We start from the raw sequence: 16960 nt of genomic DNA on the forward strand, positions 1-16960 counted from the left end.
AATGTTATGTTACAGTTGGTGCAAATTTTTGTTTCAGGGTTGTGGGTAACACACCCTGTACTTGATGAGCTGCAGAATAAAACCCACTAAAATTGCAAATGACCTTGATGAATATTAAATATTAAAACATAACGATGTTTTAATAAAACTTGAAGGTTCGATTATAAAATCATTTTATGTTTTGTTTTTTTAAATTACTAATCTCTAAAAAATATCGATTAAAATGGTTATACCAATTTGATAACTAAAACTGAAAAACATGAGCCTACTGCAAGACCAATTGTGACAAATAATGATAGCAAGGTGCCTGTCTGTTCTGCTTCATGGTTTTCAACCAAACTGGAAATAAAATAAAATAAAAAAAGTCATTAAATTCTTTTGTTATATTTCTTTTTTCTTTACTACCCACAAGGGGCTACACACAGAGGGGGACAAACAAGGGCAGACAAATGGATTAAGTCGATTATATCCACCCAGTGCGTAACTGGTACTTAATTTATCGACTCCGAAAGGATGAAAGGCAAAGTCGACCTCAGCGGAATTTGAACTCGGAATGTAGCGGCAGATGAAATACCGCTAAGCATTTCGACCGGCATGTTAACGTTTCTGCCAACTCACCGCCTTATCTTATATTTCTGTCGAAATACACTGCTTTCATTTAAATTAATTTTGAAAATTATTAAGAACTTCTGTAAGATCAACTAAAAAGGTACTCTATCAAGAGAGACAGAGAAATGAATATTATTTAATGTATACAATATAAAGATAACGTGGCCGTTGCCAGTGCTGCCCCGACTGGCTTCCGTGCCGGTGGCACGTAAAAAGCACCATCCGATCGTGGCCGTTGCCAGCCTCGCCTGGCCTCCGTGCCAGTGGCAAGTAAAAAGCACCATCCGATCGTGGCCGTTGCCAGCCTCGCCTGGCCTCCGTGCCAGTGGCACGTAAAAAGCACCATCCGATCGTGGCCGTTGCCAGCCTCGCCTGGCCTCCGTGCCAGTGGCACGTAAAAAGCACCCACTACACTCACGGAGTGGTTGGCGTTAGGAAGGGCATCCAGCCGTAGAAACATTGCCAGATCAGACTGGGCCTGATGCAGCCTTCTGGCTTCCCAGACCCCAGTTGCACCGTCCAACCCATGCCAGCACGGAAAGCGGACGCTAAACGATGATGATGATGATGATAAACTGATAGTTTCCTGCTGGAGGTTTTTATAACATGCTTTGTGTCTCCAAGCAATCTCAGGCTCTGAGCCTATGGCCTATTTAATTTTTCAAACAGGATGCTGGAAGAAGAGAAATTAGAAGAAAAAAATGAGAAGGCAGAAGTGGGAAAATACATGAGAAGAAAAGGAAAGAAAGAGAATTAGAGTTACACACACACATGTTTATGTAGGTACAAACAATTTGAGGTATCAAATTGTTGGATCAGGAGATGAAAGTCAGGAAGAGGGTCACAGCCCAACTAATTAGGGAGAGAGAGAGAGTCTAGATGAGATACAGTTTGGTTTTGTGCCAGGGAGAGCATCACTGGTGCTATATTTCTGGTAAGGCAGCTGCAAGGAAGATAAACCTCTGTACTTGGCTTTTGTTGACTTGGAGAAAACCTTTGACGGGGTCCCCCGATCCCTTATCTAGTGGTCAGTGTAGAAACTAGGGACAGACAAGTGGTTGGTGAGAGCTGTACAAGCCACGTACAGGGATGCTGTCAGTAAGGTGTGGGTTGACGAGTACAGCAAAGAATTCAGGGTATGGGTAGAGGTTCACCAAGGATCAGTCCTCAGCCCCCTCTTGTTCATCATAGTCCTCCAGGCATTAACAGAGGAATTTAAGACAGGCCGCCCCTGAGAACTCCTCTATGCTGCTGACCTTGTTCTTATAGTTGAATCACTACCAGAACTGGAAAAGTTCCCAGCATGGAAGCAAGGCCTAGAATAGAAGGGCCTTAGAGTCAACCTAGCAAAAATCAAAGTTTTAATATGTAGGAAGGTAGACAAATCACAAATGCCTTCAGTATTGGCTCTACTCAATCAGTAGAAAAGGCATAGGTAGAAACTCCATAAGATGCACTCGGTGTAAGCTATGGACCCATAAGAGATGCAGCAAAATCAGAGGAAGATTAAGAGGGAAAATAGCTTTTGTGTGTGGAAGATGCACAGGTAGAATAACTACGGAAAAATGTAGAGAAAATACACTCCATCACATGCGAATGGGGTAAGCTAAAGGTAGTCAATAGCTTCCATTATCAAGGTGAGCTTGTATGATGCCAGTGTATGAACAGCCATGCTACATGGCAGTAAAACATGAGCTGTGGCAGCCAAGGACATGCGTAGGGTTGAAAGAAATAAAGCCAGTATGCTTTGCTAGATGTGTAATGTCAGTGTGCATGTATGACAGAGTGTAAACATTTTCATAGAAAAGTTGAGCTAAAGAGGCATCAGATGTGGTGTGCAAGAGAGATGACTGCACTGGTATGGTCATGTGATGTGTATGGATGAGGACAGCTATGTAAAGAAATGTCGATCTCTAACTGTGGAGGGAACCTGTGGTAGAGGTAGACCCAGGAAGACATGGGAGGAGGTGGTGAAGCATGATCTTTGAACTTTGAGCCCAACACTTGAAAGGAACTCAGCCACTTTGTCTCCATGAGGCCCAATGCTCGAAAGACCTTTACATGCCAGTTATGTGACACCAGCGTTGGCCATGACTATAATTTCTCTTGACTTGGTGGGTCTTGTTAAGCGCTGCACATCGCCAAGCTAAGCGAAATCGTAGTCATGGCTGATGCTGGTCTCACATAACTAGCACCTATGCTAGTGGTACATAAAAAGCACCTCTTGAATGTTGGGCCACATGGAAGCAAAGTGGCCAATGTCGGTGGAACGTGAAGAGCACCTTTCAAGTGTTGGACCTCATGGAGAGAAATGACTGAGACGTTTGGCTAACGTTTCTGCCAGCTTGCACACACACACACACACACGCATGCACATTAAAGAAAGATTGAGAGATTCGGGTAACTTACCGTGGTGCAAGCATCATACTTGTGTTACTAATGAAACCATTGCTAAGTCCCAGGAAGAAGATGATTATTCCTGCAGCATAGTCGTTGTCAAACAATACAGTCATGTGTTCACGTGGTTGCACATTGCACAGCATTATCAGCGGGATGAACACCAGGCGCAGCAGTGCAGTAATTAGGAACAACGTCGAAGATTTTGGTTTGAACAACTGAAAGTTAGATTTTTGACATAAAGGCCATTAGATGAGGTATCTACTGTAGTAGTAGTGGTGATGGAAACAGTGGTAGTGTAAGTAGAAATGGAGGTAATTGTTAGTAGTAGTGGTAGTAGTTGCAGTAGTGGTAGTAGTAGCAGTAGTAGTAGTGTTGGTTAGTAGAAGATAACATAGGAAGAAGAGAGGAAGTTTGTGTATCACAATCCATCTATCATATCAATCAGTCTGTCTGTCTGTCTCTCTGTCTATCTTTCTATATAGCAAGTGAGAGAGAGGGGAGAGATAGATAGATAGAGAGAGAGAGAGGAGATATAAATAGATAGAGAGAGAGGAGATATAAATAGATAGAGAGAGAGAGAGAAAGGTAAATTTCTAGTTTATAAAATCAATACAAAGAAAAAGTTTGATTTTCTTTCTTACTTTTTGAATACTGCTCTATTTAATTATATTTTAATGTAATTAATATTTTTCTCCTAAAATTTACTATTCATTTCATTATTTTGCTTAAGCACCTACCAATTTGATTAAAGTTAAATCGTAATTATTGTGTGTCTGCCATATTTCCTGATATTACTCAGTGAAACAGATGTACACGTTCAGAGTCACTGACACGTAACACTTCAGTCTTTTTATAAAGCTAGAGGAACAAAAATCAACGCATGAGTGGGCGTAAAGGGTGGCGGCTTGACTCATTGCTAGCCAAAGGGTCGAGAGACACAGAGTGGCACGAGTTTAGAATTTCTTTCCTTTATATAAGGGATGGACCAGAAGTCCCTGATTTCCACGTAAACCGGAAGCTTCCAGAAAGGTCTCGAACATTCTAGAAGCTCGAGGGAGATTACTCTTATTAAATCCCTTTTCTGTTTTGCTTCCCATCAAAGCCATTTAAAAAAAATATTTTTATTATTTTTAGAATAAATTTAAAGGAAATCTATGTATTTCAGCAGAAATATGGTTACAAAAGAATTAAAATAGTAATAAAGCTGATAATGAAGATGATTATTGTTTCGATGGTGGTGGTGATGATGATGATGATGATGATGATAATTCAGTTGATAAATAGATCAACTCACAGATAGATGTCTACCTTCAGAAAGACTGATAAGCAATCATTTGGACATAGAAATAGACAGAAAGGCAGACAGATAAACAGTCACACACATATTAGGCCCATTAAGACACACATGTATGAGCAATGTCTACTTACAAAACGAGTTTTGCCTGCGATGATTCTCCCTAACAAGTCTGTCACGTTGAATACTAAAAAGTTCACAACTGGACTATAGAACCGTTCTGAAAAGAGAGAGAGAAGAAGAAGAAGAAGAAGAAGAAATAAGCAGATTGACAGAGGGGACTGGCCTACATCAATACATTGAGTTAAATTGCTATGTCCAAAAATAGAAGTTAACAATCATTCAGAATAACATTGTTTTCTTGATACAAATTATAGTGTGTATATATATATATATATATATATATATATATATATATATATATATATATATATATATATGTATATATATTACATATATATATATATATACATATACATAATATATATATATACTATATATATATATATATATATATATATATATATATATATACATATACATATATATATACATATACATATATACATATGTATATATATATACATATACTATATATATATATACATATACATATATACATATACATATAATATATATATATATATACATATACATATATACATATATATACATATACATATATATAATATACATATATATACATATACATATATATATACATATACATATATATACATATACATATATATACATATATATATATTATATATACATATATATATATATATATATATATATAATATATACATATATATATATTATATATCTTCATCATCATAATCATTTAACATCCGCTTTCCATGCTAGCATGGGTTGGACAATTTGACTGAGGTCTGGCGAACCAGACTCCAATCTGATCTGGCAGAGTTTCTACAGCTGGAGGCCCTTCCTAACTCCAACAACTCCGAGAGTGTAGTGGGTGCTTTTACGTGTCACCGGCACGGGAGCCAGTCAGGCGGTACTGGCAACAACCTCGCTTGAATGTTTCACGTGCCACCAGCACAAGTGCTAGTAAGGCAATGAGGGAATGATCACGCTCGAATGGTGTGTTTGACATGGCATCGGCACGAAGGCCAGCTTGTTGCTCTGGCAACGATCTCACTCGTATGGTATATATATATATATATATACATAGTTAATCCAAACAAGAAAGCACAAAAAAACACAACAACGCGCGGACGTGGAACAAATATAGTATTATTGGACGCTCAGGAAAGAAGGAAAGAAGGAGGGTTTAACGTTTCGAGCGGAGCTCTTTGGCGGAAACATAGGAGAAGGAAAGATCCAGAGAAGGGAAGACAGAGGAAAAAAAATCGCCAACGGTACACACGAGGTCACATTTTGAAAGACCAGATATATATACACATATATAAGGCACATGCTTGGCTGTGTGGTTAAGAGGTTTGCTTCCAACCCAATCATCTTGGATTTAGTCCCACTGCATAACACTTTGGGCAAGTGGCATCTACTATAGCCCCAGGTCCACCAAAGTCTTGTGAGTAGATTTGGTAGATGGAAACTGAAAGAAGCCTGTCATGTATATATATATATATATATATATATACAAGGTGCGGTGAATAAACTGTCATCTAAATTGAGCAAAAATGAAAATAACACTGACATCTCATTTTAACAGATATATCAGGTCATCCCATAAGTTCCGTCCGATTTTACCTTTTTTAAAATTGAATGAAATTTAATAGTATTTTAGAATGTCTAATGGAATTAGAAATTATTTTTATGCATTTGTGTACAGATAACACAATTAAATATTACTTTACAGAATAATATAATTAAAATTTCTTTGATTAAAACCCTTTTTAACATGGAAGTATTCAAAGACCATTTAAGGCACATAATGCTTTATGAGTGAAAAAAAGGAAACTCTGCAGCTGAAGCGACTCGAAACATACACTCAGTTTATGGGAAAGAATGCTTGAATGAAAGAACTTGCAGAAGATGGTTTTCAATATTTAAGTAAATTTATTCAATAAAGTCGCCATTGGCTTCAACCACAGCCTCCAGACGACTTTGGAATCTCCTGCAACTCTTATGGATGGTCTCCTTGTTTAAGTTGGTGAATGCAGCCATAATCCTTGCCTTCAGTTCATCTTTGGTGTTACAAGGAATTTTGTTGGTCATTCACTCAACTGCACCTCAAACATAATAATCAAGGGAGTTAGGTGGCCAGATGTTAGGGATGGTGTGGTCACAGAAATTGTCTGACAGCCATGAGTGGCATGGTGCAGAGTCCTGTAGCCAGGCATAGGGTATTCCAGCAGCCACCCACTTCACCCAGGGTAGCACTACTTCCTCCAGGCATTTGATGTAGGTCACCGTGTTGAGTTTGAGGCCGTGTGGGAAGATGAATGGAGGCATAATGTCATCATCACTCCTGGATGTTCACTGGATGTACTCTCGGTACATATCCTCAGATTGCACTCTCCTCAAATTGACACTCAAACACTCTGAAATGTTTGTACTGGAGCTTCTGGTGTGAATGCCAAGCAGTACAGCATGTAGTTTTCAAATTTCTGGCTGAGTGAATTGCATCATGGTGCTTTTTTGCTCATACATGGTGCCCATCTGACCCTACTATACTGCATAGTCAACAAATCAAAAAAAATAATGTGCATACATGAAACTAAAAGTACAAAATGGTGACAGTTTACCCATCGCATCCTGTATAGTGTGTGTATGTGTGTGTGCACATGCGTGTGTATGTGTTTGCGTGTAATGATTGTAAATGAGCATCCCCACCATACAAGCGATGTTGTTTGTTGCCAGGCTTCCAAAGATTACTTTGCTTGGAAACAGGTGAGGGTTGGTGACAAGAAGAGCATCCCAGCTGTAGAAAATCTCCTGCAACAAATTCCATATGACCCATGGAGGAGTGCAAAAGTGGACGTTAAGTGATAACGATAATTAAGGTAACAGATAGGAGGCACCTGTTCCAATGAAATATCTTTGGCAATGAGAACAGAAGTGGGCACAGCCAGTTTTGTATTTATAAACACTCATCAAGGATCACATTCTTTATCTCTCAACTGCCACAGTTAAAAATATATCTCACAGAAAATGTAAGCAAACTAGTAAGGACTTAAATAAATTTACATAATGGTATAAAGGCACAACCATGGTCAAGTGGTTATGAAGTTGTAGTGACGCTATTTTGGAAGTTTCAGCGCACATGTGCAGAGTTGGATTACTTCCAGTAGGCTGCAGGAAGTTCCCTCGTGCATGCGCAGGAACTGCAAACTGAAAGCGTTCCCACTAAATCTTTCTTTTTGGAAGAGCAGCCCTAACGAGTGGACATGAAACTTCTCTCAGGGAAAACCCTACACACAGAGAAGCTCTCTTCAAAGTGGGAACAGAGACAGTATCTTCTTGGCTCACACAAGTGAACATTTATGAACAGTCTTGTGGACTTGGCTGCCGGTTCGCCCTTAAGGAAAATATATGTATATATTTTTATCTGTGAAACCCGGAAAATCAAGTGTTATTTATTGCTATTGAAGACAGTCGGATTTTGGTTCTTTCTTCGACAATTGTATGTGACAAGATAAGACAGACACCCCTCAAGTGTTCCTGAGACCATCATCTTGTTACAAAGTTTTTCCATAACCCTTTCACATAACCTCCAAAGCAGAAGCAGCATGAATCAGATAAAATCAAATTGATGAGTCTAGTCCAGGTTTGTAGTTTCCATCAATCCAATTTCACTAATTGCCCCACGTGGGTCGGAAGAAGAAAAAAAGGGCCTGCCAAATGTGATGCATATTAAGATTGAACATGGGACCTTGTAAAATGCATTGCAAGCATTGTTGGAACTACCAAGTGACCAAACTAAGTCAACGGTTGATGAAAATAAAATTTGGTTCTCTTTACATCATGCACCTTGCACACACGCACACAGGTTTTTTTCTGGCATCAGTTAATTGTAATTATCAGAAATTAATCAAAACCAAAGTACAAACACAGAAAATCAACACATTTTCATAATAGATTGTGGAAAAGACAGATCACATCTCCCTCTCTCTCTCTCTCTCTGACACTCTTTTACTCCTTCACTTGTTTCAGTCATTTGACTGTGGCCATGCTGGAGCACCGCCTTTAGTCAAGCAAATCGACCCCAGTACTTATTCTATCATGCTCCTTTTACCGAATCGCTAAGTTACGGGGACATAAACACATCAGCATTGGTTGTCAAGTGATGTTGGCGGGATAAACACAGACACACAAACACATACACACACATACATATATATACGACGGGCTTCTTTCAGTTTCTGTCTACCAAATGCACTCACAAGGTTTTGATCGGCCCGAGGCTATAGTAGAAGGCACTTGCCCAAGGTGCCACGCAGTGGGACTGAACCCGGAACCATGTGGCTCGTAAGCAAGCAACTTACCACACAGCGACTCCTACACGTTTATAAAGAAAAAATTGCATAATTAGTGCATTAAAATGTTCTGAGAATATTAGAATGTCAATGATATTCTATATCAAATAATTAGCGGCAAATAGTTGAAAAGCGGCAGATATATCAGACAGAATATTACAAGAAAATAGAAAAAGGTCATAATTACCGAACCAGCCGAGGTCATTGATTGGTTGAATACTAGAGGAAGCAGCAGGAAAACAACTGAGTGTTACAGCAAAGGTCAACAGTGCTGCAAACCCCCATTTCCAAATCTGAAGATGAGGGGGGGAAAAAAACCAAATAAAACCAATGAATTAAAGCATAACCTAAAATGTGTGTGTGTGTGTGTGTATGCGCGCGTGTGTGTGAACATGTTCATGCATTTCTATGATGTGCATGCGTGTGTTTATGCACACACTTATTCATCATCATCATCATCATCGTTTAGCGTCCGTTTTCCATGCTAGAATGGGTTGGACGGTTTGACCGGGGATCTGGGAAGCCAGAAGGCTGCACCAGGCTCCAATCTGATCTGGCAGTGTTTCTACAGCTGGATGCCCTTCCTAACATCAACCACTCCAAGAATGTAGTGGGTGCTTTTTACGTGCCACCTGCACAGGTGCCAGGCGAGGCTGGCAACGGCCACGGTCGGATTGGTGTATTTTATGTGCCACCGGCACGGAAGCCAGTCGAGGCGGTGCTGGCATCGGCCACGAGTCGGATAGTGCTTTTTACGTACCACCAGACCAGGGATCCTGGCTGGTTCAATTCGATTTCGATCATCATTTTAACATCCCCTTTTCTATACTTGCATAGGTCCGATGGAATTCTCTGAGGGAGAACTTTCTATGGATAGACATCCTTCCAGTCACCCACCATCACCCGTTTCTAAGTGAAGAAATATTTCTGCTAATCCTTTGATCATGAACACCGTAATGGCCAGACAGGGTCTCATGGAACACAGCAAACAGAACGATACTGCCACTTGTATGACTTTGAGGTCTGTCTATGACCAGTGTGTAATGCCAAGACAAGGAAACACACACACACACACGTGTGTGTGTATGTATGCGTATATATATATATATATGTGTGTGTGTGTGTGGAGGCGCAATGACCCAGTGGTTAGGGCAGTGTACTCGCGGCCGTAGGATCGCGGTTTCGATTCCCAGGCCGGGCGTTGTGAGTGTTTATTGGGCGAAAATACCTAAAGCTCCACGAGGCTCTGGCAGTGGGTGGTGGCGATCCCTGCTGTACTCTTTCACTCTTTCTTCTGTTGGCCTGCTCACTTAGCCAGCGGGGTGGCGTCATTTGAAGGCTAATACAATGAGAAGCGCATTGTGTGTAGAAACATCTGATAGCCTGGTCGGTCATGGTGATATATATATATATACATGTATATATATATTGGGTGATCCCATGAATAATGTGTTTTTTTTTATACTTATTTTATTTTTCAAAATTATGATAAACAAAGTTCGTTTTTAATCTAAAATATACTCTCCTTCATTTTCTGCAATACTTTTCCATCTATCTGGTAGACTTGCAAGGCCCCTCTTCCAAAATTCACTTCCCCGTCATGGAAAATACTCATCTACTACTATTCTGACCTCATCTAAGACAACATATTTTTTTTCTGTCCAAATGATTTTGAAGACTGCAGAATAAATGGTAATCAGATGGGGCAATGTCTGGCAGGTGGGCATCGTTCCCCATTTAAACTGCTCCAGTCTTTGGAATGTGATCCTCGCTGTATGTGGCCGAGCATTATCCTGATGGAAGAACACCTTTTGTCTTGAAACCAGAGATGGACGTTTTTCTTCATGTGCTGACTTAAGCCACTCAAGCTGCTCACAATAGATTTCCTTTGTCATCATTTGGTTTAGGTTTAAAAGTTAAAAGTGGACTAAACCTTTCACATCCCACCAAACAGATAACAATACATTACGTGGGTGAAGACCTTCTTTAGCCTGGGGTGCTAGAAATACTCATTCTGTTTATGGAAATGAAGCTTTAAGTGTCCAGAAAGGCCAATAAGCATTTGGCTAACTTTGCTTGGAAAATTTTTCTTTTAAAGATTCCCCTTGATCTAGATGACCAAATTTTGTTAATATGGAGTTTTAGAAAACCATACTTGAGGAAAACCCAAAGCAAACTTTGGGTTAACAAAACAATTCAATTTAAGTCACACTTCAATTATAAAGCACTTTCATGAACAACGAAATGTGTCTAAACCTATTTCTTTACTACCCACAAGGGGCTAAATACAGAGGGGACAAATAAGGACAGACAAACGGATTAAGTCGATTATATCGACCCCAAAAGGATGAAAGGCAAAGTCGACCTCGGCGGAATTTGAACTCAGAACGTAGCAGCAGACAAAATATGGCTACGCATTTCGCCCAACGTGCTAACCTTTCTGCCAGTTTGCCGCCTAATGTGTCTAAACCTGGTCAGCGGGTTCCTGTGTTGTCTATCTGGACCCTGGCTCTGTAAACTACACCTATAATTACACAATCTTGGTCTTTGAAATTACATTTCTGGTTGTTTCCTTCAGTGGTGCCAATAGTTTTGTTTGGTGTTTTTGTGTTATGCTGGTTTATTAGAGAGGTGAAGTTCTTGCAACAAGAACAGCTAACCTTACAGATTCTTCTATCAAAGATTCTATGGTATTTATGACAAGTTGGAAAATGTCTTGAGACTAAACTAAAAAGTTTTTTGCCTACATTAATTCAAACAGTAGCACTGAAGTTTCGGTTGAACAACAAAACCTTTCTAGTCCTAATCCTACATGCTCTATTATGGCTACAGTCACTACAAATATACTGGATCCCCTCCGAGAATCCACTGCTATGCGGAGCATCATTATAGAAAGGGACAGCATTTTGAAAAGTTACTTTGCCTGAAGATAATGATAAAATCCACCTCCCAGTATTACTAACCATATTCCATGGCTTGTAGATGCTAACTTTTCTCTTCTATAAATTTGGAACTTTGTACTCTATCAGTAAAAATAAGTCACCTACAGAGAATACTCACTGTATGTCTTGTTAACAAAACAGTACTTACTTTTAAAAAGACACTCCAGATACTGGACTGAACTTGGCGTTTATTGATTATTTTATCATTTTCATGGACATCATAAATATAGGAACTACCTGAAAAAAAAATGATAAATAATAACAACAACAACAATAATAATAATAGAGGATTTGAAGAGGGAAATACGAAGGTTGTGGTCAATGAGGAAAGTAGACTGAAAAAGATTGGTGAAAGTGTGAAGGTAGAACACCTACAAAAATGAGCATTGCTTGGAATTGCAAGAATTCTTCGTAGGATTCTTGAAGCATGACCAGTAAACAAGTGTCACCTGAGTCTGCTGGCTGTGGACAGCTGACACTTTCCATCATAACCAGCAAAATAAACTGTGTGTTTTCATATAATAACAACAACAATAAAAATCCTTTCTATTATAGGCACAAGGTCCGAAACTTGGGGGAGGGGGATAGACAATTACATCAACCCCAGTATTCAACTGGTACTCGTTTAATCGACCCTGAAAGGATGAAAGCTAAAGTTAACCTTGGCGGAATTTGAACTCAGAATGAAGCAACAGGCGAAATAATGCTAAACATTTCATCCACTGCACTAACAATTCTCTCAGCTGCCTCCTCTTCTTCCTCCTCAACAACAACAACAACAACACTAACTCCTCTATGCTGATGACCTTGCTCTAATTGCTGAGTCACTATCAGAACTAGAGGGGAAGTTTCAGGTGTGGAAGCAAGGATTAGAATCGAAGGGCCTTAGAATAAACCTAGCTAAAACCAAAGTCCTAATAAGTAGGAAGGTAGACAAACCACAAATCCCTTCATGTAGATGGCCCTGCTCAATCTGTAGAAAAGGCCGAGGTATAAATTCTATAAGATGCACCAAGTGTAAGCTATGGACACATAAGAGGTGCAGCAACATCAAAGGAAGGCTAACTGGGAAGATAGTTTTTGTACGTGGCAGATGCTCAGGAGCAATAAATAACACTGAAAATGTGCAGAGAACAACTTCCGCCACATTTCAGGGAGAAAAACTAGAAGTAGTTGACAGCTTCCGTTACCTAGGTGACCAAGTCAGTAGCGGGTGAGGGTGCCAAAGTCTGCTTTCCATGCTGGCATGGGTTGGACAGTTTGACAACAGCTGGCAAGCTGGAGAGATGCACCAGGCTCCATTCATCTGTTTTGGCCCGGTTTCTATAGCTGGATGCTCTTCCTAATGCCAACCACTTTACAGAATGTATTGGGCGTTTCTTTCGTAGCCCCAGCATGGGCGACTTTTATGTGGGATTAGCATGGGTACTTTTTATGTGGCACCAACCATGTATGAAATGTATATATTCATATATGCAGGAGTTTATAAGATGTAATGTATGCATGTGTCTGTGTGTGTGTGGGGGGGAGATAGATATACAAACAAAGAAGGAAATAAAAAAGCTGGCACCCGGGTGGCTGCAGCGATCGGCTTTCCAGTTGATTTGATCACCAGAACCACCTGCTTGAGAAATTAATGTGAAAGTGGCTGAGCGCATCACAGACAGGCATACACTTAACATGGTTCTCAGGGAGATTCAGCGTGATACAGAATGTGACAAGGCTGGCCCCCATTGAATTACAAGTAGAGCACATATTTGCCAGCTGAGTGGACTGGAGCAATATGGTGCAGCCATCTGGTTCGCCAGCCCTCAGTTAAAATCGTCCATGCTAGCATGGAAAGTGGATGTTAAACGATGATGATGATCATCATCGTCATCATCAGCCATCCATTGTCCATACTGGCATTTATAAATATATATGCTTATGTATGCATGCATGTATGTATGTGTATGTGTGTACCCTTGTTCTGAAGACACATGTTCTAACGGTTAAGGTGTTTCACTCATGAGAATCAGATTGTCAGTTCAATTCCTAGACCAGGCAATGGGTTGTGTTCGTGAGCAAAACACTTAATTTCACATTGTTCTAGTGCTGTGTGGTGACCACCATGCCAAAGAATAGATGCAATATTTCCCTTGCACTTCATAAAACCTTCACCACCAACAACAATCCAAACAGACCCATGGGTTGCTGAGCACTTCACAGACGGACATACACTTAACATGGTTCCCAGGGAGATTCAGCGGGATACAGAATGTGACAAGGCTGCCCCCCACCCCTGAATTACAGGTAGAACACATATTTGCCAGTTGAGTGAACTGGAACAATATGAAATGAAGTGCCGATAGACACAATGCTAGGAATTGAATCCATCACCTTACGATTGTGAGCTGAATGCCCTAACAACTACGCTACATGCCTCCACGCACACATGCATGTGCACACACACACATCACATCACATCCAACAGGTTGCTGCATACATTCTGCCTGTTAAATGGCCAACTTAAGGCTATGATAGAAAACATTCTGCTTTAGGTGCCATTAGGATATTGAACCTGGAACCATGGAGCTGTGAATGCAACTTCTTAGCTACACAGCCATGCCTGCACCATAGGTTTTCTCACTATATTGAAAAAAAATCAATAATGATAATAACGAAATTATTGTATACAGTGCTCAGGTGCACCACAACTTGTCAAAAGTACATATAAAGCATATGCAGTAATGTACAAATGTCTGGAAAGTGAACAGTGTATGAGTCAGATACATGCTTGCGTGTGTATGGAGGGGAGAAAATCAGGTGTAGTGTTGGCGAATCTCAGGAAGCATGGAAGGTTTGAAGGATGCAGTGCTCCAACAACTAACAACTGATGCCGGCAGTTTGTTCCATGCTTCAGCAACACAGCGTGAAAAAATGTTTCTGAAAGTCATGGGAGCTGTGCTGTTTTCTGACTTTGTAAACATGTCCACGGGTGTTAGACAGGTGGAGTTTGGAAAGGTGCTCAGAGTTATTGTTTGTAAGATGGTCAATAATTTTATGGGTGTCTGCCAAGTCAGCTGCCAGACGTCGGAGTTTCAGTGTGTCCATGCCCAGGGAAGTAAGGCGTTCAGAATATGGCAAATGCCTGATGGAGGGTATTCTCTTGGTTGCATGACACTGAACAGCTTCCAGACGATTAATATCCTGGGCAAGATAGCAAGCCTTCTTCTTTGCTAGCTTGGCTAGAAACAGATTTTGTTTGTTTGTTGTTTGTTCTGAGACAAAATACTTTTACATGAGAGTACACAATAAATAAATAACTTAAAAGTGATTTTTTTTAAATGTTTAATTTATTTTGTTAATTATGAATAATTATGAAACTTACCCTCTCTGAATATATAATATCTTGAAAATTCCTGAAAAATTTTAATAGATAAATAATTAATAATTCTTTCTAATTTTGGAATAAAATTTTGAAGGGAAAGGGCAAGTTAATTAAGATTTTAATTTTGGAACAATTTATTTCAAAAAGTTTAGAAGTATGTCTACCAATTTTATAAATAAAGAGTTCCTAGCCACAGGGTTCCAGGTTCAATCCCACTGCGTGGCGCTTTGGGCAGGTGTCTTCCGCCACAGCCCCGAACCGACCGAAGCTTTGTGATTGAATTCGGTTGGCGGGAGTTACTGCCGTGTGTGTGTGTGTGCGTGTAGGCGCTCAGTGCCTCTCCGAAAGAAAGAGAGGGAGTAATTTTTACAAAATAAACACAAAAAAGATAATTGTCTACATCCTCACCATCACTACCACAACACACACACCACCACCACCACTTTTTTTGAATAACTTATATTCTATATGTACAAACTAAGCCATTAAAAAAAAGGGAGTAAAAAAAGAAAAAGAAAACATGCGAAGAAAGAGAAGAAATATGGCAGTAAAAGTAAAAGGAAATGGCAAATTATTGAGATAAACATGACTTACCAATTTGTATAAATAGAAATATCCAAAGAAGGTTAAAATGGTGACTAGGATAGCAATTATGAAGTATAGGAGAGCACTGTCTGTAACTGAAGGAAGCGTAGCTAATGCCAGGATATTTGCCAAAGAAGCAAATGTTCCACCGAGAGCCTTGAAGGAGGAAGAAAAGAAAAAGAAAAGGAAATTAGAGATAATTTGCATTTTTAGATAGAAATATGGATCTTAATTATTATTGGTTTCAAATTTTGGCACAAGGCCAGCAATCTTAGGGGAGGGGTTAAATTAATTACAATCACCCCAATGCAGCGTGGAAGGTGTTTATAAGCCATTTCAGAAACACACAAAAACCATTAGATTCACTTCAACATTTAAATATAATTTGTCAAAATATTTTCGTTGCTTTGAGACCGTGACCTGTTCACTGACAAAACTTCGTGCTGCATCAAAATGTTTTGACAAATTAAATTTAAATGTTGAAGTGAATCTAATGGTTTCTTAAATGGCTTATAAACATCTTCCACGCTGCAATTGTTTTCGTTCCAGCACACGATCTCAGATCAAGTCACTCGCTATGCAAGTGCATCTCCGTAATGACCCCAATGTTTAACTGGTACTTAATTTATCAACCTCAAAAGGATGAAAGGCAAAGCTGAACTTGTCAGAACTCTGTAGATGGATGAAATGCCACTACGCATTCTGCCCCAGCGTGCTAACAATCCTATCTGCTCACCCCCTTCATCTTAACTAAGAGTTTTTGACATCATAAAATCTGATTTTTATAAACTTTTGAGTAAACATGAAATAATTGTGTTTTGGAACAATGGATCTTGAAACACACATAAAGACATAAATGGTAGCATTAAATACTGGGTTGAAATCCCTTTTGGATAAGAGAAATTCATGGCTGCCTATTGAAAAAGTGTTTTTCAACCTAATATTTCCATGTTACGTTTTTATTGCTATCGTTTAACGTCTGCTTTCCATGCTAGCATGGGTTGGACGATTTTGACTGAGGGCTGGCGAACCAGACGGCCGCACCAGGCCCCAATCTTGATCTGGCAGAGTTTCTACAGCTGGATGCCCTTCCTAACGACAACGACTCCGAGAGTGTAGTGTGTGCTTTTTATGTGCCACCGGCATGGTGTCAGTCAGGCGGTACTGGCAATGACCTTGCTCGAATCTTTTTACACATGCCACCGGCACAGGTGCCACTAAGGCGATGCTGGTAATGATCACGCTCAAATGGTGCCCTTTTATGTGCCACCGGTACGGAGCTAGTTGGCTGCTC

The 16960-nt window shown here is 39.8% G+C and overlaps 1 protein-coding gene across 1 annotated transcript in view; it reads right to left on the reverse strand.

Moving 5' to 3' along the window:
• Window positions 1–205: 205 nt before the first annotated feature.
• The window catches only part of LOC115217122 (equilibrative nucleoside transporter 3), a 47775-nt gene continuing 31020 nt past the window's right edge, over window positions 206–16960 (reverse strand). The window contains exons 8-14 of the mRNA XM_029786726.2: window positions 15676–15822; window positions 15082–15112; window positions 11860–11948; window positions 8957–9062; window positions 4438–4523; window positions 3019–3224; window positions 206–339 (exon numbers count right to left, since the gene is read on the reverse strand). Of these exons, the coding sequence (XP_029642586.1) occupies window positions 228–339; window positions 3019–3224; window positions 4438–4523; window positions 8957–9062; window positions 11860–11948; window positions 15082–15112; window positions 15676–15822 (777 nt within the window). The 3' untranslated portion in view covers window positions 206–227. The remainder of the gene's footprint in view (window positions 340–3018; window positions 3225–4437; window positions 4524–8956; window positions 9063–11859; window positions 11949–15081; window positions 15113–15675; window positions 15823–16960) is intronic.

The sequence above is a fragment of the Octopus sinensis genome, linkage group LG11, assembly GCF_006345805.1.
Source record: "Octopus sinensis linkage group LG11, ASM634580v1, whole genome shotgun sequence".
In the NCBI taxonomy this organism is placed as follows: domain Eukaryota; kingdom Metazoa; phylum Mollusca; class Cephalopoda; order Octopoda; family Octopodidae; genus Octopus; species Octopus sinensis.